A 14,782-nucleotide genomic window follows, 5' to 3' on the forward strand; every position below is an offset into this window, starting at 1 on the left:
TACAGGAAGACGTAGAGATTAGTAAAGATATAATAAATAATATCTAGAATAGCACTAAGTGTAAATATACTAATAGCTAATCTGCCTTTATTCTCCTCTATATAAAGATTAGCTAGAAGCTTCTTAAGAATCTAGAGTGTGTAAAGCTTCTAGATGTATAGGTCTAAGAGTGCTATAAGAGAAAGGAAACTTAAAAGAAAGAAGATGCTAGTAGAAGAATAATTACCTATTATACAGTTAACCTGTTATAAGTTTACTTTCCTTATTTCTAGTACACTACTAGTAAACTTAGCTTACTAGTCTATACTCTTAATACTACTATAATATCTAAACTACTTATACTAATACATAAGATTAAGACTAGCTAGAGAAAGTAGAGAAGTAACCTAAAAACTAGGATCCTGTTTTAAGAGCAGCTCTATACACTAAACACAATAGATAGTCTATAGTTCTATTAATTCTACCTAGTTCCTATACTACTTAACCTTAACTAGAATAACTTTATCTCTAGGCACCTATCTTAATATTTTTAAGCTAAGGCAGACAGTCTAAACTAGAAAGGCACTATTATAGTCTCTATGTTTACCTCTATATTTTAAAACAATCTAGAACTCTAGAAAATAGTAGATAAATACTTTAATATATATAACTATTATACTTATATAAAGTATAGTAAAAGTAACCTAGAGTTGTATAGGATTATATACTACTCTATTATCTAATAGCTAGTAAGAGGTAATCTATAGTACTAGCTTTACTATATAGTACTCTATTAATAAACTAACTTAATCTTCTACCTATACTACACTAAATACACTAAGCCTAAAGATTAGACGTTCTTTAAGTATGTAGATTGTAACCTCTATAATGCTATAGAGTTAGGTAGAGAAATAGATATAATATAGGGTTTAGTATCCTTTAATAATAAAGATATAGATAACTATACTATTACTCTAGAAGGTTTCTATAATTTAGTTCTAGAATACTTAGCTTAGAGGAAAGATAATAGAATTAAATAATATAATAGTTATATTAAGAGGTAGGTAGATATAGTTAACTACTCTAAGTTAGTATAAGACGTAGTAGGTACTAAGTAGAAGAAGTATCCTTATAAGTATAGAGACGTTAGGATCTTCTACCTAGTACTACTATATAGGTCTACTAGACTATCTATAATAAGGTATAGAACTATACTCCCTAAGTACGTACTAATTATAGAGAATAGAGAAACTATAGAGATTCTAGAGATAGGATTATATAAGGATATTGCTAGTTCTTATTAGATACTTACGCTAGAACCCTTATTACTATTAGGTTATTTAAATAAGTATAGTAGTGCTCCCTATACTTTCCTAGCAGACATAGCGCTAACTTTCTATTTCTAGATTTCTAAAGCTATCTATTACTAGGCTTAGTATAACTCTTACCTAGTCTAGTAAGAGATACTCTATATTTTTAGTCTTAATAATAAGAAGCTTATAAAGTTTCTTTAGAAGAGTAGAGATAACAACGTTGCTATAGTAAAGAGGCATTAGTGGTAGGTAAAGATATCTAAGAAGTATTGCTTTAGGGCTAATAAAGAGTTAGGTATTCCTAATTAATCCTTCTTTACTAATAAAGGAGTAGTACTAGAATATAATAATGGATAGGAATTATAGAATAGACAGCATATATAGAGAGGTGCTCTTAATAAGTTATTTAACAGTCTAACTATTAAAGTAATAGAGGCTACTACCTAGATAATATACAAATTAGGTAGTGCCTTAGACTAGGGTATATTAAGACATATACTAGACTCTTCTACCCCTAAGCTATTAGAAGACTCTAGTTAATAACCTACTTAGGAAACTAGGGCCTTAACAAGATTGCAGAAATAGAGAGGTAGTAAGGGGAAGGAACAAGCAGAGTAATAAGGGGGGTTAGTAATTAGTTTAGAGTTTAGTTTTAACTTAGTTTATTTACTTAATAGGGCTAAGCTCTTAGGGGGGGTAGGTTTGTGCTAGTGCACACAGTAACTTCTTTAGTAAGAACTAGGATACTTAGCTAGTATACGTAATCTAGCTAGTAGAGGGGTATAAGACACCTTAATAGGAACTATTAAGGCAGAACACCTATAATAACAACTAGAAACACTTACTTATAGAATTTAACTACTATATTACCTATCTTCTTAACCCTTAATAATAATAATAATAAGTATCCTTCCTAATATACCTGCTAATAAGATACTTTAATACTTATACTTTAATAGTATTATTAAGCTTATATAGTGTGTAAGTGTATAAGGCCTTCCTAGAAAGCCTATAACATTTTCTTAAACCCCTACTAATTCTTAATACTAGGTACTTAGATATTTCTATAGACTATATTTAAGATTAACTAGCCTTATTACTTAATAGCTACTTATGCATAAACTTACTTCTTATACTAGACTGTTCTACTAAGTAGTAATATTTCTCTCCTTTAGTTAGCTACTCTTTAATGGAATTTACTTACTACTTTGTTAAAATTTTTTATCTCTATAAATCTCTACGTAGTATTACATCTAATTAAGGTGTTTTATTTATAGACAAATTTTAGAAGTAGGTTTATAGACCCCTATGAATTTTAGCTAAGCTATTACCTTCTTATTATCTACAAACTAATAGTTAAACTAAATAGGCTAATTAAAGCCTTAAGATCTTTTTCTAGAAGTACATTAACTATATGTAAAATAATAAGGCTTTACAGTTGTACCTTACTAAGTATTAACCTAATAACAGTGTTAATATGTCTACAAGACTTATTTCTTTCTTTAAAAATCTTAGGTGTTATCCTTATAGTAGTATACACCCTAGTAAAGACTATACCTAAATAGAATTATTATAGAAGAAGCTAGAGACTAAATTTTACCTGTAAGTAGGTTACTCTATACCTATACTAAACTTTTTTATATATCTAAAGATTTAGCTTACTTAGGTATAATAAGAATAATAGGCCTAAGCTAATACTTATTGCTAACAAACTCTAAAATACGTAGTTAGAATTTTAGTTTAGGTTTCTACACGTAATATAAATACTACCTAACCTTTAAAAAAGCTAGATTATAAGTATACTAGGCTAAACTTAGTAACTTATATTATATATAATAGAGCTGTATATAAACTAGACCTACCTACAGATAGAATATTAAAAGGTATATTTCTAGTATTCTACCCTAACTTGCTCTAGGAAACATGCAAAGAAAGCCTACTAGAATAAACACTACCTAAACTACCCCTAGTAGAGGCTATTAACAACTAGGGTTTAGTCTCTAAGAAATAGTACGTTAACTTATTTGTTAATTATAGAAAGTAATGTAGTAAAAGAAGTACCTTATTAAATAGTCTAATAACCTTAAGCCTATCTAGGAATCTGCTAAGTAACTTCTTAACTACTATAATGCTTTTTATTTTACTACAACAATCCTAACAAACTAATTTTACTAGCGCTCTAAATACTAACAGACTAGAAGCCTTACCTAGAAGACATCTTTAATAATAGCTAGTTTAGTAATCTTAATTAATCTAGTTAAGATATAATAGGCTAACAAAGCAGGTATATTACTTAATAGCTTATTAGGCTACTTTTAGAAGCTTCTTTATAGGTTAAAAATACGCCTAAAGACATGCTAAGCCTTATCTAGACCTACTTTAGCTTACCCTTAGGCTGCTATAGTTTATTAATTATCTATTAATAAATAAAATAAAATTAATATTAAGGCTAAACCTAGCTTAAATATTTAATAATCTTTTTGTACAACTCCCTTATATAACCTCTAGATAGAAAAAGGTATAATGTTTATATTATAGGGCTAAATAGTAGAAATAATCTTAGTAGTTTTATTTAATATAAGGATTAGGGGAGACCTATTTAACACTACTAAAGGTATAAATCTTAACTTTACTCTAACTACTAATATATTGTTACACACAATTTCTACATCTTCTTTTTCTTTATTTTTCTTTTACTCTTACTTAAAACTATTAGTATTATACTCTTATAGTTACTTATACATAGACTTAAACTTAAAAATCTTTACTATTTATAAGTAGAGGTATATATAAGAAGTTCTACTAAGGTATAATAGTAATCTACTAGTATACGTTACAACCTACTAGTAAGTTCTATTAACCTTAGTAGAACCTTTCTTTCTCTACCTTTACTTTTACGTATAGAGAGTATAGGCCTTACTACTATAAGTAGGCCTTTCTCTTTACCCTCTTATAGCTTACTCTCTACTATTTTGTGTTATAATCTACAGAATACAAAAAGAATTTACCTAATTATAGTAGCTACAGTATAGTAATTATAATAATAGAATAAACTATAAGTAAGTAATAATTATAGTGTTAGCACTTATATAAAGGCTAAGGGGACATATTACCTAATTAAGGCTTAGCGTAATTAGAATAATTAGTAATTAGTATAATTAGTGCTTAGTGCAATTAGAGGATATATAACGCTAATTAGTCTATGTTACTACTATAATTATTATAGTATATAGTTTATAGGAACACAACCCTTAGAGTTTATATTTAACTTTGTTAATTAGCTTTGTTATTAGAATATCTTAACTCTACTTATAAAACAGATAGTCTACTCTATACTCTTTCTTACTACCCTAGTTACTACAGTCTTTAAATAGATAACTACCTCTTTAAGAACCCCTACACGTACTTATCCCTAAGACCTAATTAAATAATTACTTACAGACTTTGTCTAAAGTATAAAACTTAACATTTTGTTTACTCTACTTCTAAATTTATTAGTTTACTAGATCGCTACTTTTATGCTTGTAGAGTCTGCCTAACACTTTAATCCTCTTGTCTAGTTATCTTAGCTCTAACAGGGAAGATACTATGCCTAGAAGGGTAGTTAGAAAATACGAAAATTGCCTATCTAATAAAGCTATTAGTTATTAAAATATTAGCCTCTGGTATATAGCAGCGTCTATCTCTAACCTAGTATTAATACTTAGTACTGTTCTAACTACTTGCCTACTATCTAAGTAAGCATCGATACCTTTTTAGTATTCTTTACACGGTAGACAGAGCCGTGTCCTAATATTAGTATAGTACTAAATAACGTACCCTATAGGCGAGCCGCTTAACAGGTAAGCTACTTACTTTTACTAAGCCCCTACTAAACTTCACCCTATTATAGCCTAAAATAACCTAGTTTAGTACTGTAAAGTGCAGTATAGCCTGTAATACTATTTAGAAACTACTTCTATCTCTTTCTAACACGTTTGCGCGTTGTATCCTGTCTAATTGCACTATCTACAGCGTCTTTAGAAGAGCTTACCTCCTTTAGCACGCACCTACTTCTTTACCTTCTTTCTATTACTACGCGCCCTAAACTCCTTTAGAGTTGTTAATTGCAGGCTATTCTTAACTATTAGGGTCTCTTCTACCTAAACTTACTTTCTTTTATGTAATTTTTATTGTATAGCTGCCTTATTAGTAGCTTACAGCTAAGTAATCTTCTATTACGCTAACACTAGCTTATACATAATTATTACTACCCCTTTTACTACCTTCTTAAACGCCTTAACTATAGAGGTAGGCGAACTATCTATATACCTCTAAATCCTTATCTTTATAAGCGTTAATTGCAACCTAAGTTTAAGGGTGTTGCTTAGGGTTTGCAACTGCTAGAGCTTGTTATTAACAGGTAGTAGTGGTAATAGAGTGTGTAACTTTATATTAAGGGCTATTATAACCTAGTCTAGGTTAAATAGGACTAATCTAGCACCTTAGAACCCTTCTTAGATGTTATTAGAAGTAATTACAGCATTATAAGCGCGTATAAAGTATAGTAGAAACTCTATCTTTATAATATAGTTAATCTAGTTATATATAAGTATTTTAGCTTAGTGCCTATACGCCTTCTTTAAAGTAGTAAAACAACCTATATTAAGAGGCTGTGTAAGGTGTAATAAGTAAGAAGGTAAACAGAGAGTAATAATCTTATTATCCTTACAGTATTACTAGAATTTAAGAGAGTTATAGCTCTTATAACTATTAATAATAAGTAAATAGTAGGTGCTAATAGTACGCTCCTTTATATGCCTGTTAAAGTGCTTTAACTAGTTAAGACTAAGCTTATTAGTAGTCTAGCCGTTATTAGAGACTCTAATAACCTAATTATAAGGCAGATCCTCTTCTTTGTACTAGGCAGAGAGGTAGTAGTAGGCTTTAAAGATAAGGAAGGCTAGAATAGCCTATCCTTTAGCATTAATACTTACTATAGCCGTAGCCTACTCTTAGTTGCCTAGCTAGATAGCCTTTAGCTAACCCTGTTGTTCTAAAGCTATAATAACTACTTCTAGGGAGATCTAGCCTATTATAAAGCCTATCTTGTCGAAGTTATATATATCTTTATCCTAGATACTATACTTAGCTTTAATATTAGCTACTAGGCTAAACTAGCCCTATAGAGCCTTAGAATCCTTATAGAGGGCTCTCTTATAGTTATACTTATAATTAAACTTAACTTTAAGCTCTAGGTGTTGCTTAACAAACATACTAGGCCAGTTTACGCTAATAGGGCCTAGATTGCGCTTAGCGCGCAAAGAATTGGCTATAGTAGCTACATCTAAGAGCTAAGAGGAAAATCCTTACACATCTAGCTTAAGAATATGCTTAATAATTACCTCCTTCTTATTGTTGTCTAGCTTTTGTAAGTTAGCTATAGAATCTGCGCGTAAAGGTCGTCCTGTGTGTCAGTTGCTTAGTGTCTTTTAAGGGACCCTGTAGATAGCTGCAGCGCGTCGCTGAGAGAGATTCGCGTCTTGTTTAAGAGCCTAGAGCGCAAGCTATATCTGAGCTTCCTTTAACGCGTCTAAATGGTGTTGTTAAGAAGACATTGGTGTAGGAGGAGAAGTTTGGTGGGGGCTTGGCAAAAGTGAGCGGCTCGCCCGTTAAGCGGCTCGCCTGTGGGGTACGTTATGTAAAAGAGGTTAAGCTCCTATTTTTTAGTTGTTGTTCCTTAGCACTTAGCTATATAATTGCTATCGTCTAAGTTATGTTTACCTTATCTAGGCTTACTGTTGTTGATAAAGAATAGCAACATTATAACCATAAAGCATACAATGCCAGGATAGCTACTAAAACCTGTCCATTTCATTTCGATGCGCTTAAAGATTGACATGCATTTACAAATCAATATGGTCTCTCTGAAGGATATTGATTCCGTCATACGGTCTTTTAAGACAAATCCTCGAAGAGGGCTGATGTACGTTGGTGCGTATCAAGACAGATGAGCAGGTATGAGGTGTGAAATGAGCGTACAATCGTCACCGGACCGTGTGCACAACAAGGCCAGGGCCCGCAGGGGCAGCCAAAAAAGCCAATCTATACCGAATTTCGAGGACTCTAAGGCTCGTACTATCTACAAGCTGTATGTAATCACTAGTGAGATGCTGGTTCGATGCATGTTTAACCCGAGACATTCCCAGTACTTGCCCTCCAACGGTTGAACGTGCCATGAGCACACCTGAAGTCTTCTCTTTCAACAGCATAGGAGACCATCGGACAGTTTACTAACTCTCGAGGACTACCTTCCGCTCAACGTGCCACTATCGACAATTAGTGCATCCCAGGCAACTCACATTTGATTTAGTGTACTTACCAAATGGAAGGGCACACCCCAGCCAACCAGTATAGGGATACATTCCTTGAACAGCTCACTCTGCACGGCCTCTTCGAATCTGCTCATGTCCTCCCAACCCCTGACCACTAGGAAACTTTTGACTTTTCCCTCTGCCTGGTCACTACCTCGCAAGCCCAGTTCTTCTGCCCACCCAACACTCAGACCAATTTCCCCCACTTCACTGGGCGTGCCCCTCTTTCGATATATACTCTCAAATTTTGCAAAGTCCTGTTCGATCTGCGTCTGCAAGTCCGGTGTGGCCAGTCCGGCAGGGAAGTCAGTCTTGACGTACTCGACAAGCGGCGGCGCTCTATCTCCGAACAGGCTTGTGTCCAAAGACGCTAAGATGATCGTAACTGGGAAGGTCGTAAGGGCGCACACGGCTTCTGTAAAAGACTTGAACTCTGACGAGAATGAAAGCTCGGCAGTGGTGTGAAAGCGAGGCCATTCCGAAGTTGTCTGGATCGTAGTTGGTTCTTTTACTTTTGTACCAACAATGAAGCGAGCAAAGCCATCAAAAGACTTGATAACCGCTGTCAGTCTTTCAATGATGAACGTGGTGGGCGCGGAGGCCGTCAGTAATATAATCGCAGTAACAGCCATAGTTGCAGGTAGAGCGTCGGCAGAAGGTTGGACTGGCAAATACCATCTGCCCAAGCTCTTTATATATCATGCAACCATTGTCGCCGCGTCAAAGATCATTGCGCTAAAGCCCTCCGCAGACTGCGCTGATAAATCCTAGCACGTGATTTATAATCCAACGAGCGAAACACCGAGACCGAAATCCTTGGTATTCACCCTATCCCCTTCCTTATTCATAAAAATATCACTTTACATTGCGTGTAACGCTTGCCAGAGTACGGCTCTTGATTTGTGGCAGATGTTTCATAGCAGTCATAGCAGTCATAGCTATGTCGATCGCCCATCGCCGCCTTTTTTGTGTCAGAATGAACTTCGGCAGCTTGTTCAGTATCTTCATTGCGGTCCTCTTCTACGACAGTCTCAAGATCATGGCCTAGCGACAGGTTATCGGCGTGCTTACCCAAAGGTGAACTATCGGGGTCTCAATCTTTTTGTGTACTCAGGCTCTAGCGATACTCTTACTAGGAATTGGCCGTCTTGGCATTGTTTAAGCGGCGCCGCTTGATCCCCTTTTCATCGTAAGCACTAAGAGAAAGGATGTTGACTTCTACGTCTACATTGGTCGCATAATCGACTTCTGGCTCTTCGCTGTTCGACGTATAACATGAGGAATCGTCTTGTACAATGATATCGCTTTCTGATGGGGGAAGATCCTAAGAATCAACCCACTCGTAACCTCTGCAATAGGCATATCTGCCGGGCACATAAGTCGTTGAAAGTCTGAAGAAATTATCTTTTTCCGGTATGCACTATCTGCAACACCATCCAGAAGCCAGACACGTTTCCGCGAGGTCCTCTGAACAGCCAATTTTAGCCTCGGCGGTGATTGTGTCACAGTGTCCGACGAAGACCAGTTGTATGTATCTGACGGCCTGAACGCAGAAGGTTTGCGCGGCAGTGACTTCGATAGTGAATTTAGATCCTGTTCGTCAGGTGAGACGTCTTGCGCGCATGTCGACCGGACAGCAAGGTACTGTTGTTCTGGGTAGAAGTCGATGGCTTTGCCTTTTGACTGGGCGCTCGCTGATCAGCCTGCCAGGGTGGTAACTGCTGAAGTTGCCCATCGCTGAGCATCGATGAAGTAGACGTATGCAACTTCGCGTGCCACATGGCAACTGGTGTGAATTTCTGGTCCCAACCCTCAGTCATGTTGGGGCACTTGTGTACTTCTTTCAGCGCCTCGCTGCTGCAAGCGGTACTTGCGACAGCTTGCGCACTGCTGAGGTCTTTGCTTAGCTGGTCAAGTTCTTATCTGCTCTCTCGTGCTGCTGCTGCCTCCATCATGTTGGCCAGGGTGATCCACTGCCTCTTCTTGTAGTGCCATATTTTCTAGTGTATAAAGAACACCTCGTTCGTTCTGTCAAAGCACTTCCATGTTGCGTTGATTCGTTTCAGAATAGGGATACAATAACTGAGGAGGCAGAATGGACAGACTGTAAAGCCTTTGTCTGTGTTACCTGGGTGCAATCGGTAGCCGCAAATTGTCGACCCTGATCGCTCCGGTGATATCTGGATGCTCCGTGCTGCAGGGGTTTTCCCTATTTGACCATCTCGAAGGAACATAGCCAGGTACGCTGCTTTGCCAGCCAACGTAGAGCTCATAGAGCGCCGTGCCATGCAGCGTTTGTGCCGCGGAGTGTGTGACAGAGATTTCTTGCAAGGTCAAATCATGCACTGTCGGAGGACACGCCTTAGCTACGTTTGGTGTCGGTGGATCTGTCATGGTGGAGTGAAGAGGCTGACAGCTGCACGCCTTGCTCTTGATGGATCCTAACCCAGTCGAGCGAATTTATTGCAGACTTGGATACAAATGTGGGCGGAGGCCGAATTAATGATGGTCTGACAGCGTACTGAGACCGACATGATAACTCAAGCTTGTCAGCATGTTGCATATTGCAGTACAGATGAGCGGTAAATGAGTGCTGAGAGTGGAGTGTAGCCAAGGCGATGGTGTCCAGGGCAAATTTGGGAACCTGGATTGTACTTGGTCAGTGCCATAGTTGCGCATCTGGGCGGTCACGGAGCCACCCCTGCACTTACGGGTGTAGCCCCCTCTCCACTCGCTTCACACGCAAAAGGCCCCAGACCTGGAAAGTGGTATCGTGCATTGCTCGGTCTACTTCTCAACGCATCTACTGCCCTTGTAAAGGCTGCCCGTTACCGCCCATCGTGATGGTCTTCGTTGTCATGTATTCCTCAATACCCAGCATACTACCCTCGCGGCCGAAGCCGGACTCCTTGACACCTCCAAACGGCGCCGCAGGGTCCGATATTAATCCAGTGTTCACACCAACCATACCGACTTCAAGCGCTTCAGCAACCCTGTACACCCTCTGAATGTCCCTGCTAAAGAAGTATCCTGCAAGGCCAACATCCGCCGCGTTTGCCAGCTTGACGACATCGGCTTCGGTGTCGAACTTGAAAAGACCAGCAACGGGGCCGAAGGTCTCCTCATGTGCGAGCTGCATGTCGGCTGTCATGTCGCGGATTACTGTGGGCTGGTAGAAGGCGCTGCCCAGGTCTGGGAGCTTCTGTCCGCCAATGAGAACCTTGCCGCCGTTCTTCACAGCATCCTGTACATGGTCGTCCACCTTCTTCGCAGCGCGGTCGTGGATGACGGGACCGTGGGTAACACCCTCCTCGAAACCTGCACCGACCTTGAAACCTTTGACCTTCTCGGTGAACTGCTCGGCAAACTGGTCGTAGATGCCAGATTGGACATATATTCTGTTGGCGCATACGCAAGTTTGGCCTGAAGAGCGGAACTTGGAGGCGATGGCGCCCGCTACCGCGGTCTCAAGGTCGGCATCGTCAAAGACAATGAAGGGGGCATTGCCGCCGAGCTCAAAAGACAGTTTCTTCAGAGTCGAAGAAGATTGCTTCATCAAGAGCTTTCCTACGCCGGTAGAGCCAGTGAAGGAGACCTTCTTGATGGTCTTGCTAGTTGTGATGGTCTCGCCCACCTCGGGCGTGTTCTCCATTGCTGTGACGAAGTTCACTACGCCTTTGGGAATGCCTGCGCGGTGTGCAAGCTCTGCGAGCGCTGCAGCTGTGAAGGGTGTTTCGCCAGGAGATTTTGCCACCACAGTACAACCAGCGGCCAGCGCAGGTCCGATCTTACGGGTGATCATAGCAGCAGGGAAATTCCATGGTGTGATGAGTCCGCAAACACCGACTGGCTCCTTGATTGTAAAGACCCTGTTTGTACCCACGCTCGAGGGGATGGTGTTGCCGTACACCCTCGGCGCCTCCTCAGAGAACCACTCGAAAAAGCTGGCTGCGTACGAGACCTCGCCTTTTGCATCAGCCAACGGCTTGCCATTCTCCCATGTGATGAGCGTCGCAAGATCCTCAGCATTTTCAGTCATCAACTGGTACCACTTGCGCAGCAGACGTGAGCGCTCGCGGCCAGTCAATTTGCTGAACGAGGGCAGAGCGGCGGCGGCGGCAGCAATGGCAGCTTCGGTATCGGTGCGGTCCATCTCAGGCTGGGTGCCGATGAGCTTGCCGGTGGCGGGGTCATGGACCTCGAAGGTCTTGCCGGATTTGGCGCCTATCCATTCACCGTTGACATAGGTCTGGCTCTTGAGGAGAGATGGGTCCTTGAGCTGTGGGTCATATCAGCGCTGTTGCTGCTGTCTGGACACGGCTGGGACGAGAAACCGAGCACTTACGGCAGGCACGTTGTGGCCCATGTTGCTCGAGTATCTTCTTGACACGATTGCTAGGAGCGTCTGGCGTTGGAAGCTGCTTCTGCACGACGTCTGCTGGCGCGCGATAGAACGTGTTGCTGCTGCGAAGGAGCGCATTGTGAAATGGACAGCAGAGTGAATTGCTGGACGACGGAGCGAGATGACTGGTAGGATAGGCCTCGGTCCGATAGAAAGTACGTCAACAACTCGTCGGCTCGCCGCCGAGTGCCAGGCAAGACAGAGCTGGAAATAGTGCGGAGATTGACGTAGGACGTAGGACGTAGGGCCAAGGGTGAAGCTATGGCCAATCGGTCGTCGGTTGTCTGGCGGGGTGCCTCCAGCGCTTCAGCAAGCTTCAAGCTTCACGACAAGACTATACAGTACGGAGGAAGGAACACGATCATGGGAAGAGCGCGAGGGCTTGCAGCAGCTTTGAGGGTGAAGTTATGAACGTTTTGCGTCGGCCAACGGCATCGAGAGTGGATTGCCTCGACATGCTGCGCGTCTACAGCGCGTTTGGAGCGTCAGCAGCGTCTATCACAGCAACGATGCAAGTTGCAAACAAACGGACAGCGATAGAAGACATGAGGTTCGACTTCGTACGTAAATGGTATCGGAAGAACAATCATTGCAGACCGAGAACCGCAAGCAGTACTTTACTAAGATCACAATCACAATAACCACCTGTCACAACCACCACGCCCATCCGCCCTTGGCCTTGTAAAAGCCTGTATAATACCCAGCAGCGGACCTGATTGTTCATCAGCATTCAGTCTTGCGTGGTGCTCTCGGGATAATCACGCAGCTTTCCTCTCTGCGTCCTTGGCCTTGTACCACTCCTTCCACCTCTCTTTCTCACTCAGGGTAGCATCGCGCCACTTTTCCTGTCCAGCCACTGGAGGGGTGCATCGTGCGCGCAGTCTCTCACGCCAAAACGAATCCTTCTTCGCTGTCGTCTTGGTTGTGGTGGTTGGCAAGGAAAAGCTGCGGGTCAGCTTCGGAGGCTCGACCCTATCAATGAGGGAGGTTGTTGATGTTGTGGCTGTTGGTGGGTTCATCGCAGCGGTCAAGTTGCAAGAAACTGTCCATGTATCACACTCGAGATTATCGCTTGTCTTTATGATTGTCAGGCAGCATCCGGTCAGGCATAGCCTTGTGGCTTGTACTTGGCCCCACTACGGAGGGTTCATGCACAGCCAACACCGATCGCACGCCGCGTGAGGCTTGGGCAAAGATGCATACTGGCCGAGGCCTTGCACAGCCAACATTGACAATAGTCGAACAAGGGAGGGTTGTCAAGGATTACCCGCAATGCTTTTCGATTGTACATGGAATCCCAGTTGCGTCAGGCCAGCAACAGTCACTCAGCTAAATCTACGTCGTCTAGACTCTTTCTGATAAATTTCGACGTCTCTTCCAGACCCTTCTGAACAATGTCTGTCTCGTTCACAAAACCGACCCTGACATAACCCTTGAATTCTTCGCCGAAGCTATGAGACCCAGGCACAAACAGTACGCCTGTCTTGTCGAGCAGCTTCTTGCAGAAATCGACCGAATCTACAGGCTTGCCTTCTCTGTGGATCTTGATGAAAGCTGTCGTGCCTGCCACGGGCTTCACCCACTCGCACTCGTCTTCGTTCTTTATCATGAACCTCTCGAGGAGCGCTAGGTTCGTCTTGGCAAGCTGGATGTTGCGAGCCAGCAGACCATGTACGGTAGCTGGGCTCAGAGCGTAGGCTGCGACTTGCTCATCAAGTCCAGACACGGAGATTGTCGTGTAGTGTCGTGCAGAGGCAATCTTTTCGATGATGTCAGAGTTGCGGGACGCGATCCATCCCACACGTATACCAGCGAGGGAGTATGCCTTGGACAGGGAGCCTGTTACGATTACGTTCTTGTAGTCCATGGAGAGTAGTGATGGGGGAAACTCGTTATCGATGGGGCTGATGGAATGGAAGATGGGCCGATAAACTTCATCGGCGAGGATCGTGATGTCGTGCTCTCTAGCTATGGCCACGAGCTGCTCGAGGAAGGACCTGGCCAGGATGGCTCCCGTCGGGTTGTTGGGGTTGTTGATGACGATGAGTTTCGTGTTTGTCTTGATGAGTGATTTCAAGTCTTCCAGGTCAGGTATCCAATGCTTCTCAGCCTGGGCCTTCCACAGGTCGACGTCTGCACCCAACGATCTGGGGACATCGTACAAGGACTGATAGGTGGGATAGTGGCAGATGACATGGTCGCCCTTGCCGACCAAGGCATATGCTGTCAGGTAGTTGGCCTGGATAGCACCGGGGGTGGTGAGGATGTTGTCCGGGCTCAGGGGTGAAGCGACTTTGGCTGAGTATAGCCGGGCCAGGTTGGACCTCAAGTCCTGCGCGCCTCGAATGGCGCCGTAGGTGAGTGCTCGGTCAGTTCTTAAGATTTGGCTGGTTTTGTCGTCGGATATTTGTCGTAGCTGGTCGATGGAGACGGAGGCGCAACAGGTTTCAGCGACGTTGTATTTGCATTGGTGCTCGTAGGCGTCCATCCACTACAGGTGTTAGTTTGGCTTGTCGTCGAGGACCAATGCGGGGGAGACGCACGGACTCGACGGCGAATTCTGTAAGGTTGACCATGTTGAGTACTTGATTGGTGACGGAGCAGAGAGAGGCGGAAGAGCAACACCGGGCCTGGGTGATGGGTATGTTGGTTTCCACGTCGGTCTGTCCAGACGGCCAGATGATTTCGACTTAGTGACTTTGAATGGCATATTAGGGCGCAGCGCACATGGTGGA

General features: G+C 42.0%; 4 protein-coding genes across 4 annotated transcripts, besides 27 other annotated features; all 4 read right to left on the reverse strand.

Annotated features, from left to right (window-relative positions):
- Positions 1-2,244: part of a mobile genetic element that runs on past the window's edge.
- Positions 311-363: a tandem repeat.
- Positions 581-589: an inverted repeat.
- Positions 581-740: a mobile genetic element.
- Positions 732-740: an inverted repeat.
- Positions 1,927-1,964: a tandem repeat.
- Positions 2,179-2,196: a tandem repeat.
- Positions 2,245-2,249: 5 nt separating the features above from the next.
- Positions 2,250-3,236: a mobile genetic element.
- Positions 2,587-2,595: an inverted repeat.
- Positions 2,587-3,144: a mobile genetic element.
- Positions 2,843-2,851: an inverted repeat.
- Positions 2,843-2,964: a mobile genetic element.
- Positions 2,956-2,964: an inverted repeat.
- Positions 3,136-3,144: an inverted repeat.
- A 114-nt stretch (positions 3,237-3,350) lies between the features above and the next one.
- Positions 3,351-3,553: a dispersed repeat.
- Positions 3,434-3,767: a dispersed repeat.
- Positions 3,768-3,848: 81 nt separating this feature from the next.
- Positions 3,849-3,857: an inverted repeat.
- Positions 3,849-4,100: a mobile genetic element.
- Positions 3,885-4,268: a dispersed repeat.
- Positions 4,092-4,100: an inverted repeat.
- Positions 4,267-4,751: a mobile genetic element.
- Positions 4,489-4,532: a tandem repeat.
- An 8-nt stretch (positions 4,752-4,759) lies between the features above and the next one.
- Positions 4,760-4,832: a dispersed repeat.
- A 117-nt stretch (positions 4,833-4,949) lies between these two features.
- Positions 4,950-5,083: a dispersed repeat.
- A 20-nt stretch (positions 5,084-5,103) lies between these two features.
- Positions 5,104-6,971: a mobile genetic element.
- Positions 5,901-6,007: a mobile genetic element.
- Positions 6,488-6,519: a tandem repeat.
- Positions 6,972-7,564: 593 nt separating the features above from the next.
- On the reverse strand, positions 7,565-8,277 carry EKO05_0003979 (uncharacterized protein; the record flags this gene model as incomplete). The annotated part of the gene is made up of 2 exons (XM_038939135.2): positions 7,565-7,600; positions 7,654-8,277. The coding sequence occupies 2 exons, from the start codon at positions 8,275-8,277 to the stop codon at positions 7,565-7,567; spliced, it is 660 nt and encodes a 219-aa protein (XP_038799800.2).
- A 2,171-nt stretch (positions 8,278-10,448) lies between these two features.
- EKO05_0003980 (uncharacterized protein) lies at positions 10,449-12,125 on the reverse strand (the record flags this gene model as incomplete). Its single annotated transcript, XM_038938728.1, has 2 exons — positions 10,449-11,924; positions 11,991-12,125. 2 exons carry the CDS (start codon positions 12,123-12,125, stop codon positions 10,449-10,451), a joined length of 1,611 nt encoding a protein of 536 aa, XP_038799801.1.
- Positions 12,126-12,695: 570 nt separating this feature from the next.
- On the reverse strand, positions 12,696-13,066 carry EKO05_0003981 (uncharacterized protein; the record flags this gene model as incomplete). The annotated part of the gene is made up of 2 exons (XM_038945462.2): positions 12,696-12,759; positions 12,810-13,066. 2 exons carry the CDS (start codon positions 13,064-13,066, stop codon positions 12,696-12,698), a joined length of 321 nt encoding a protein of 106 aa, XP_038799802.2.
- Positions 13,067-13,368: 302 nt separating this feature from the next.
- On the reverse strand, positions 13,369-14,623 carry EKO05_0003982 (uncharacterized protein; the record flags this gene model as incomplete). The annotated part of the gene is made up of 2 exons (XM_038938797.1): positions 13,369-14,538; positions 14,591-14,623. The coding sequence occupies 2 exons, from the start codon at positions 14,621-14,623 to the stop codon at positions 13,369-13,371; spliced, it is 1,203 nt and encodes a 400-aa protein (XP_038799803.1).
- Between the last annotated feature and the right edge of the window lie 159 nt (positions 14,624-14,782).

The sequence above is a fragment of the Ascochyta rabiei genome, chromosome 6, assembly GCF_004011695.2.
Source record: "Ascochyta rabiei chromosome 6, complete sequence".
NCBI classification, from domain to species: domain Eukaryota; kingdom Fungi; phylum Ascomycota; class Dothideomycetes; order Pleosporales; family Didymellaceae; genus Ascochyta; species Ascochyta rabiei.